At 43.7% G+C, this 10,659-nt stretch overlaps 1 protein-coding gene across 4 annotated transcripts in view; it reads left to right on the top strand.

The window, feature by feature from the left end:
- The window catches only part of reln (reelin), a 156,437-nt gene that overhangs the window by 113,791 nt on the left and 31,987 nt on the right, over positions 1-10,659 (top strand). For all 4 annotated transcript variants that reach the window (XM_032523791.1, XM_032523790.1, XM_032523789.1 and 1 more), the window contains exons 25-45: positions 43-248; positions 842-1,013; positions 1,267-1,473; positions 1,596-1,831; positions 1,983-2,140; positions 2,254-2,461; positions 2,575-2,651; positions 5,070-5,228; positions 5,362-5,556; positions 6,546-6,819; positions 6,955-7,095; positions 7,225-7,402; positions 7,546-7,630; positions 7,754-7,936; positions 8,046-8,214; positions 8,343-8,448; positions 8,558-8,784; positions 8,925-9,148; positions 9,635-9,785; positions 9,874-10,132; positions 10,317-10,566. In XM_032523791.1, coding sequence (XP_032379682.1) covers positions 43-248; positions 842-1,013; positions 1,267-1,473; positions 1,596-1,831; positions 1,983-2,140; positions 2,254-2,461; positions 2,575-2,651; positions 5,070-5,228; positions 5,362-5,556; positions 6,546-6,819; positions 6,955-7,095; positions 7,225-7,402; positions 7,546-7,630; positions 7,754-7,936; positions 8,046-8,214; positions 8,343-8,448; positions 8,558-8,784; positions 8,925-9,148; positions 9,635-9,785; positions 9,874-10,132; positions 10,317-10,566 — 3,865 coding nt within the window. The remainder of the gene's footprint in view (positions 1-42; positions 249-841; positions 1,014-1,266; positions 1,474-1,595; positions 1,832-1,982; positions 2,141-2,253; positions 2,462-2,574; positions 2,652-5,069; positions 5,229-5,361; positions 5,557-6,545; positions 6,820-6,954; positions 7,096-7,224; positions 7,403-7,545; positions 7,631-7,753; positions 7,937-8,045; positions 8,215-8,342; positions 8,449-8,557; positions 8,785-8,924; positions 9,149-9,634; positions 9,786-9,873; positions 10,133-10,316; positions 10,567-10,659) is intronic.

The following is a 10,659-nucleotide window of genomic DNA, read 5'->3' as shown; positions in this document are numbered from 1 at the left end:
TGTGTGTGTGTGTGTGTGTGTGTGTGTGTGTGTTGTTATCAGGCTGGGCTGAGGCAGCTGGTGAGCTGGGACCTGGACACTGAGTGGGCGGAGTTTGTGCAGTTCTACCTGCGGGTGGGCGGAGACTGGGCTGAATGTAACCAGGCAGACAGCAGGGAGGAAGGAGTGCTGTTGCAGTACAGCAACGACGGAGGCATCAGCTGGGGCCTGATCGCTGAGATGTACTTCACTGACTTCACCAAGCCTCGGTGAGAAACCACAGATGAAGAAAGGGAACATTTATATTTCATCATCTTTAACAGTACACACAATTTGCTTTTACTGTTTCTTGTAGTAAATATGGAAAAAGAGATTTAGATGTGGCAGTGGTGGAAGAAGTATTCAAATCCTTTACTTTGGTGAAAGTACTAATACCACACTGTAAAAAATACTGCATTGAACATGTTACTTAAGTAAAAGTATGTAAGTATTATCAAGGAAATGTATTTAAAGTATTAAAAGTAAAAGTACTCAATGCAGGAAATTCCATTTAATCGGCTAATTATTTTAGTTGTACTTATAAGTCTATTTACTGTTGGGTATTCATTTCCAAAGTAACAAGTTACTTAAGCTGTCAAAATGAATGTAGTGGAGTAAAAAGTACAATTCTTTTCCTCTACAATATAGGGGAGTAAAAGTAAAGAGTAACATGAAAAGAAAAGACTCAAGTAAAGTAACACAAATTTGTACTTAAGCACAATGCTTGGTTGACTTAGTTAAATTCCAACACTGAGATGTGGATTTGATTATTGTACTGTATATTTTGGGAGAGAAATGCCAATGTCCCTTCTTCCATTCTCAGCTTTGTCCACTATGAGCTTCCCTTGGCCTCGAAGACACCATCCACAAGGTTTCGTTGGTGGCAGCCTCTTCACTCTGGGGAGGGTTATGACCAGTGGGCAATCGATGATGTCATAATTTTGTCAGAGAGGGAGAAACACATCATTCCTATGGCTAATCCAACTCTACCACAGGTCAGAAATCAATTTTAGGAGTTTTTCCTTTAACGTGTCATTTGTTCTCTGACCTCGTACAGCAGCTTCGGATTTGTCTTGAGATATTGCTTCTTCTTTTTTTAATGGAAAGTGTCAGCCAAACTGAGATAGAACAGCTATGAAATCTTTCAAGTGTATCCATTTATCTTATCAGTTTTGTGTTTGGCTGCAGTCGCTGGTTCCTGTTAACACAAAACACTACAATAAACTTGCCTGTCTTCTGTCTCTGCAGAACTTTTACGAGAAGCCAGCGTTCGACTACCCTCTGAACCAGATGAGTGTGTGGCTGATGCTGGGTAATGAAGGCATGGAGAGGGAAAGCAACAACAGTTTCTGTGCCCCAACACCCTCTGCCATGGTGTTTGGGCGATCCGACGGGGACAGGGTGGCCGTCACCAGGGACCTGGCCCTACGCCCTGGCTACACCCTTCAGTTTAAGGTACACTCATGGAAAGTGTAAAGACTAGAAAGGCAGGAGCAATTTTGAGAAACAGGCAAACACTTCTACTTCATCAGAATTAAATTGTTCTTTAATTTTCTGTCCACTGTATCTCCTACCAGCTGAACATAGGTTGTGAATCAGAGTTCAGCGTGTCAGCCCCAGTCATGCTGCAGTACTCTCATGATGCCGGTCGTACCTGGGCCCTGGTAAGAGAGGGCTGTTACCCAGGAACCCCAGGGGCAGGTGTCTGTGAGGGCAGTGGCCGTGAGCTTAGAGAGCCCACTGTCTACAACACTGGAGACTATGAACAGTGGACCAGGGTCACTGTGGTCATTCCACGCAATGTTGCAGCCAGGTACATATGGTAACAGGCATGTAGTTGGATGTGCTAAGTTATAATGGGGTTTTATCAATTTTATTTAGACACAGAACATGCAGTTATAGCAGTTGACTTTAAATGTCGGTATTCTTCTCATTCCCTTATCTCCTTTCCCTCATTTTCCCAGTAAAACTAGGTTTCGTTGGTTCCAGGAGAGCAGCATGTACAGAGATGCCCCACCTTTCTCATTGGATGGGGTTTACATCTCTGAGCCTTGTCCAAACCACTGTGGGGGACATGGAGATTGCATCTCTGGAGTCTGCTTCTGTGATATGGGATACACAGGTACATTACAGATAGGAAAGGAAAAAGGATAAAATTGAAAGCAATAAAAAAGATCTTATTTTCTATGTGTTTTATGTTCTATAGCTTGAGTTAGTCCCTGTTTTTTTCCATAGTGGAGCAGGATAGTTGTGTCCCATCTGTAGCCAGTCCCACAGAGCTGACTGAGGGATTTGAGGGGAAGCTGAGCCCACTCTGGCAGAGCCTAAGTGGGGGACAAATTGGAGGCGGCTGTGGCATCATTGGTGACGGTAAAGCTCTTTACTTCAGTAGCCCTGGGAGGAGAGAAGCGCGTACAGTGCCTCTAGACACCACTAACACACGGTGAGTAGAATTCACACCCATAAATCTCTCATCTGTAAGCACTGGAGACCAGTTAAATTGGTGGCTTTGTTTAATGTAAAACTGAAAGTGTAGTTGTTACTGTTTGCAAACAGGTTGGTCCAATTCTACATCCGAATTGGAAGCAAGAGTTTGGGGCCCACTTGCACCAGGCCTCGCTCCCGCAACGAAGGTAATTATCACATACTGTATGAAGGCCTTCTGCTGCATTCATGTAGCTGTTGCTTAAGAGTGCAGTCTGTAGCAATCAGCTCCACATCTGATCTGATTAGTTCACCACTTGGCTTGTCTCTATTTGTTCCAATTCCCCCTGTGTCTTTGATCTGCCTTGTGATCCAGCATAGGATATGTAGGTACAGATCTGGTCGTCATTGTCAGTGTTTTTTCTAATGGAGAATCAAAGTGTAGTGTTGTCTGTTCTATTGTTTCCACCACTCAGCAGATTGTGGATCAATCTGATCGTTTCTGCAGCGTCAGATAAGTCTCTGCCAGCCTCCTAAACAGCTTATCTGTAAAAAAATAAGAGCTTTTGAACTGTTATTTTATTCTCTTGCAATTTATTCTTTGTTCTTCTTTGTACTTACTGCTAAATGTACTTAGTTCTTTATCTGTCGAACTCATACAGTGGGGGAAATAAGTATTTGACCCCTTGCTGATTTTGCAGGTTTGCCACTACAAAGAATGCAACGATCTATAATTTTAATCATATGTACATTCTAACAGTGAAAGACAGAATCCCAAAGGAAATTCCAGAAAATCACATCATATGAATTTATTAAAATTGATAACCATCTGATGGGAAAAACAAGATTGACCCCCTGGACAAACAAGCATGTTATATTTGTAGAAAAGATTATGGCCAGCACAGATGAAACGGTTTTTATAGTTGGTGACAAGGTTTGTGCACATTTCGGCAGGGATGTTGGCCCACTCCTCCCTGCAGACAGCCTCCAAATCATTCAGGTTCCGAGGTTGTCGCCTGGCAACTCAAATTTTAAGCTCCCTCCAAAGATTTTCAATTGGATTCAGGTCTGGAGACTGGCTAGGCCACTCCAGAACCTTGATGTGCTTCTTCTTCAGCCACTCTTTTGTTGCTTTGGCGGTGTGCTTAGGGTCGTTGTCGTGCTGAAACACCTATCCTCGACCCATCTTCAGCTCTCTCACTGAGGGAAGGAGATGTTAGTCCAGAATTCCACGATACATGGCCCCGTCCATCCTCCCCTCAATACGATGGAGTTGTCCCGTCCCCTTGGCTGAAAAGCACCCCCAAAGCATGATGTTGCCACCACCATGCTTGACGGTGGGGATGGTGTTCTTTGGGTTGTACTCAGTGTTCTTTGCCCTCCAAACACGACGAGTTGAGTTGAGGCCAAAAAGTTCTATTTTGGTCTCATCTGACCACATCACTTCTTCTAGCCTCTTCTGAGTCGTCCAGGTGGTGAATGGCAAACTTCATGCGGGCCTGTACATGTTTTTTTTTGAGCAGGGGGACCTTGCGTGCGCTGGAGGATTTCAATCCATGACGGCTTAGTGTGTTACCAACCGTTTCTTTTGTAACTGTGGTCCCAGCTGCCTTCCAGTTCCCCCTTGTGTTTTGGGATGATTCCTCACCGTTCGCATGATCAGGGACACCCCACAAGGCAAGATCTTGTGTGGAGCCCAGACCGGAGGTGCGGTGGGTGGGTGTGCTTCTTCCATTTCCTGATAACTGCACCGACAGTTGATCTTTTCTCTCCAAGTTGCTTTCCGATTCTCTGTAGCCCCATCCCAGCCTTGTGCAGATCTACAATCTTGTCCCTGATGTCCGTAGAAAGCTCTTGCCCATGGTGGCGATGTTGGATGCTGGTTGTTTGGGGGTTGACAGGTGTCTTTTATACAGGTAACGAGGTGAGGCAGGTGTATTTGAGTAGCTAATTGTTTCGGATTGGGGCTGTGGCCGTAAAGAACGACCAACTGGCCTTTAGGACCGAGAACACTTCTGTTTGGTAGGGGGTCATATACTTGTTTTTCCTTATCAGATGGTTATCAATTTTTATAAATTCATGTGATGTGATTTTCTGGAATTTTCTTTGGGATTCTGTCTTTCACTGTTAGAATGTACATAAGTATTAAATTATAGATCGTTGCATTCTTTGTAAGTGGGCAAACCTGCAATCGCAAGGGTCAAATACTTATTTCCCCCACTGTATCTTACCTTTATTGATCACAAGTGGGGAAATTACAATTTACGTTCTGTTTTTGTTAAAATTCATTACACACACCCGAAATATCACACACACACAGCTAGAATCTATTCATTCACAAATGGAGAGATATCAAAGTGAGTGGGCTGCCAGTGCTGGATTAGCACCCTGAGCAGTTGGGGGGGGGGGGGGTACGGTGCTTTGCTCAAGAGCATCTGGCAGTGCCCTGGAGGTGAAGTGGCATCTCTCCAGCTACCAGTCCACACTTTGGTCCATATGGGGACTTGAACCTGCAATCCTCCGATTCCCAACCCAACTCCGTAGGGGACCAAGCTACTGCCACCCCAAATCTATCTATTTCCCATCTAAGAGTTCTATCCATTCTGCTCTTTGTTCTATGATACTAGGTGTCATTGTCCAGTTCTCTACCAACAATGGTGTCCAGTGGCAGTTTGTGAGGGAGCTGGAATTTAGTTCCTTCCTGGAGCCCCAAGTGGTGACTATCGAGCTTCCTCCTGCAGCCAAAACCCCCTACACAGTATTTCGGTGGTGGCAGCCACAGCAAGGTTAGTGCATTATTGGGGTGCACAATATTATGGAAAAGCACAGAACATTTACAATATTACAATATATTTTTGATATCACAGCTTTAGTTTAGATTTTTTTTAGAACTGTACATCTCACTCTCCATCCTTGCAGGGAAACACTCTGCCCAGTGGTCTTTGGATGATGTCTTCATTGGTATGAACGATAGCTCCAGAACAAGTTTCCATGACAAGTTCGACGGCACAACGCCTCTGAGGCACAACTGGTACCGCATTCAGGGTGGGGAGGTGACTGTGGACTGTTTGTCTCTGGACACAGCACTTACCTTCAACTCCGAGGCCATTGACAGTGAGTCACACAAACACATTACTGTTTGTAAGCACATACGTTTAGGATGGCTTATGACTACTGGGTTGCCAGTTGTACTTCCTAGACTGGCTCAGAAAGTGTGTGCATGGAAAGTGAAGTAGCTACTGTAATCCTATCAAGTGGCTCCTGAGAAAGACACTTAACACCCAACTGCTTCAGTGAAGCTGCAGCAGTTTGTAGTGAGCAGCCTATTATGAATGTGTTGGAATGAATGTGAAACAGCATGTTACTGCAAAAGCTGGATAGTTGACTTTGCATGATGAAAAAAAGGTTAAAAAAATACAACCATTCATTTATACACATACAGTATGTGCATATGCACATTTGATAAACTAACACATATATTCACAAACAAACCACATAAATGGCTGTACAGTGACATCACAGTATAACCCACACAAAAGCCAGAAATTGAATCACCCATTTACTGCAGCGGCGTGGGTCTTGCATAATAAATGAGAGCCAACCTGAATTAACATCCTGCCTGTTATTTATGCTTGCATCAAGCTGTGAGCGGATTTAGGGCCCATTCTTTTAGCATGCAAAGCCAGATCAATTTGGCAACACATCTATAAACATAAAGCTCCGGCCAATTTAGTATGCGCTAAAACACGCACACATTTCACACATAACTCCTATACGTATTATTTGCAAGGCTATTTGCAATTGGATTGGATTAACTTTGTGTTTTGGGTGTATACGTTTTATTCCAAGTGGCATTGACGTGAAAATTAGCTAAACGTTTTTTTTTTTTTTAGGGTCAGCATGTGTGATAGATTTTGCACTCACAGTTAGGAAGGGACAAAAGAATTTGGCTGAACCAAACTTTTCAAATCCAAGCAGACACATACAAGTTATGTACAAGTTAAATTATGTTAAAGCACTGTTGGAGAAAAGAATGTTAAATCATGTAACCTAGTGAGGATACTAGAATCAAATCTGACATTGCTTTTATACTGTGTCTGCAGAAAAGCCAAGATATGCAGAGAGCTGGGACTTTGAGGTGTCAGGCTCATCATTCCTGCAATTCGAGTTGAGTATGGGCTGTAGTAAGTCCACCTCCTTCTCCCACGGTGTGCGACTGGAGTACTCCACAGACTGCGGTCATCACTGGTCTCTCATCACCCCAGAGTGTGTACCACCAGCCATTGGCTGCGCTGGTTATACTCAGAGCTCCATCTATACCTCAACCCAATACAAACACTGGAGAAGGATCACAGTCTACCTGCCCAGTGCTGCTAAGTACGTTTTTTTATCTTCATTTTTTACTTTCATACCCAAAGTTAAGAGACAGTTTTGATAGTATTTTTATATTATCTGATGGTGCATGGACTCCTGAAGCTACTTTTCTTTATAACTTGCTTCTGAATCCCTCAGTTCCCCCAGAACTCGTTTCCGTTGGATCCAAACCCACTTCACCCCAGGGGCAGAGGGATGGGCTCTAGATAACCTGTTACTGGCCCCTGGCTGCCCCTGGATGTGCTCTGGACATGGTCTGTGTGACAACGGACGCTGTGTGTAAGTAAAACAGGCTTTTTTTGCACAGCTGATGAATTTTAATGTTTGGTAATTTTCACACTTCGTTCATTTTATTCTATCTTCATATTAATGTTACTTACCCTTTATTTTTTTCCTATTCTCACACAGATGTGACAAGGGTTATGGAGGTGCACACTGTGTGCCTTTGTCCCCCCTACCATCTGTACTGAGAGAGAACTTTAATGAGAACCTGCAGCAGGAGACATGGCCTGAGGTGTACGGAGCAGAGAGGGGAACTCTGAGCGGCGAGCCTCTTAAATCTGGCACTGCCCTTATCTTTAAAGGGGTACGGGTCCAAAACATCACTCAGAAACATCCAGAGTAATAATTAAACAGTTAAATCACAAAGACGCAGATTGATATCTTAACAGTAGATCAATGACTTTTCAAAACTGACAAACAATGTAATCCTGGTCTGTTTGTTTGCAGGATGGTCTGCGAATGATAGTGTCACGGGATCTGGACTGCACCAACACTCTCTACATCCAGTTCTCCTTCAAATTCATCACTAAAGGTAATACATAACTCACTTTTTTTCTTATTGGTATAGCTTTATTTTTGTTTATTCTTGTCAAAATACTGTCTCTTTTCTTTCTCAAGATATTGTTTTAATAGTTTATCTTGTGGACTTTTCTAGGTGTCCCAGAGCGCTCCCATTCAGTGCTGCTGCAGTACTCTGTGAACGGAGGAATCAGCTGGCTGATGCTTGATGAGTTTTACTTCCCAGCTTCCACTGACACTTTGTTCCTCCACCTGCCGCTGCCTGCCAGCGCCCAGACCAACGCCACCCGCTTTAGACTTTGGCAACCTTACAACAGCGGTGAGTGGACACAGTGTGTAGTTGCACACTAAAATTCACACAATCTGTGCTCTGCACATCTCTTAATTGTTTCTTTTCCACATTGACTCCACAATCTTATACCCCTTAGGTAAGAAGGAGGAAGTGTGGGTAATAGATGATCTCATCATTGATGGCAGCTCCTTACACAACCCACCGATGGTGATAGACAGCTTTGAGGACGGCCCCAATGAGTCCAACTGGCTGTTCTTCCCCGGGGGAAACACTGGCCTCTACTGCCCCTACCAGAAGACTGGACTGTAGGAAAAACACTTTTGAATGTTGACAATGACAATGTCTGTGAGCCCAATTATGATAAAACTTGCAAAACAATGTTTTTACCCTTGACTGATCTTTGTGTCTGCGTGCGTTTATGGGATTGGTGTAGGGAGGAGGATGAGTCAGCCATGGTCTTTGTCTCCAGCGAGCTTGGAGAGCACTCCATTACCACCAGGGACATTGACGTAAATGAGAACACTATCATCCAGTTTGAGGTAGACAAACAGCCTTGATGCCTTTTTTCCGAAGCAAACCTTCCTTGTTGAAAACATAAGTTATGGCTCGTCATCTTCGCCAATGTTGTGTATATTTATGTCTCTCTAGATTAATGTGGGCTGCACAGCTGAGAGTTCCTCCGCCCACCCAGTGCGTCTTGAGTTCTCACGGGACTTTGGTGCCACGTGGCACCTTTTGGTACCCCTGTGTGCCGGTGGGTCCCAGCCCTCCTCACTGTGCTCCACAGAACTCCACCCTGCCAGCATCTATTTCCCTGGTACAACTCAAGGCTGGAGGAGGGAAGTCATTCATTTTGGAAAGCTTCGCCTCTGTGGGTAAGGACAGGATACATCCTGTACAGCAGATGCATAAAAGAAAACAAGTGGAACATTTTTCAAATAATTAGCATACAACATTATATCTGTTGAAGGTATAAATCTTACTTTCAAATCTTTGCATTTTGACCTCCCTACAGGTCAGTGAGGTTCCGTTGGTATCAGGGTTTCTTTTCAACTGGTTCTGCTCCTCCAACATGGGCATTAGACAACATCTACATTGGCCCACAGTGTCAGGACATGTGTAATGGTCACGGGACCTGTGTGGGTGGCAGCCACTGTGAGTGTGACCCCGATTACTCTGGATCGGACTGTTCGGTGCCTGACACCCCCAACCCTGATTTCCTCAAAGAGGACTTTGAAGGTACATCTCCACACAGACACAACAAGACTTTTGTAAATGTATTTATTGATAACTCTGAGTTATTAGAAATCCTAATCCGTGGTGATAGTCATTGCATGTTTACAATAGCTTGGAGTTGGCTTATTTTACAGTGTTTTACTGAAGTAAAATGTAAGACTAAATTCTTTCCCACTTATTATGCCCATAAAATATTTTTTTAATGGTCATTTTAATATTCCTCCAAAGTTAAGACTAGGATCCCCTTTAACCAAAAGCTTTTAAAGATCTTTGTTAAGTTGTGTGCCTTATTTTATACTTGATTATTCTTCAATTAATTAATGCTGATGTTTTTATTTGTAATTTAAAATAATTTTAAACATTATTTTGATTGGTGTGCAGCAAATAAAGTTACTATCGGGAGCTTTCCTGTTGATGTTCTTGTTAATACGATGGATTTAAGAATGTGTGTTTACTGTTTATTGTGTGTGTTTGTGTACGTGTTTCTAGGGGGAGCTGTAGATGCTGAGTGTTTCAGACTACTGAGCGGTGGTAAACCATCCAGGAAGTGTGGTATCATGTCAAGTGGGAACCACCTGTTCTTCAGCGAGGACGGCCTGCGCATGTTGGTCACCAAGGACATGGACCTGGCAAATGCCAGGTATAGCTACACAAACAAGCCCTTATCAAGTTCACACATATACATAATCAAAAGTGATAATCTCATGTTTAACGGTTGTACTCTGCAGGTTTGTTCAGTTCTTCCTACGTCTTGGATGTGGTAAGGCAGCTCCAGATCCTCGCTCCCAGCCAGTTTTGCTGCAGTTCTCTGTGGACGGAGGTCTTACCTGGGGCCTCTTGCAGGAATTTCTCTTTAGCAACAGCAGTAATCAGGCTCGCCTGGTGGCCCTAGAGATCCCGCTGCGTGCCCGCACGCCTTCCACTCGCCTCCGCTGGTGGCAGCCCTCTGAGAATGGACACTTTTACAGCCCATGGGTCATTGATCAGGTACAGTAAGTGAGGATACATCAAATCATTCATCCATCTAACGATAAGTATTTCAATCATTTTCATTCAAGCATTAAACTGTCACAGCTGTCATTCATCCAAACTTTTTTTCATCCCTCTGACATATCCACTGTCTCTGCCTTCTTCACATTAAATATGCAAACATGTATCTCTTATTCCCCAGGTGGTAGTTGGTGGCAGTGCCAGTGGATGGGGACCTTTGGAAGATGATTTCTCTTCAATTGATGGGCGGTCATGGCTCCTCCACCCTGGAGGAACCCGAATGCCTGTTTGTGGCTCTGATGGGCCTGCTTTCGCATTTATAGAGAAGTCCAACACTCGCTATGCTGTTACCACTGACATCAGTTTGGGTCAAGACGCCTTCATCCAGTTTGACTTTTCTGCTTCCTGCTCTGTCACCAACTCGTGCTACTGTAAGCAATTATAAGTGTGAATAGGGGCAGCAACTAATGAATTATTTTCATTATTGATTAATCTGCCAATTATTTTTCTCAATTAATTGATTA

Source organism: Etheostoma spectabile, chromosome 8 (assembly GCF_008692095.1).
Source record: "Etheostoma spectabile isolate EspeVRDwgs_2016 chromosome 8, UIUC_Espe_1.0, whole genome shotgun sequence".
NCBI classification, from domain to species: Eukaryota; Metazoa; Chordata; class Actinopteri; order Perciformes; family Percidae; genus Etheostoma; species Etheostoma spectabile.
The sequence above is the reverse complement of the archived record's forward strand: the minus strand, read 5'-3'. Positions and strand labels throughout refer to the sequence as shown.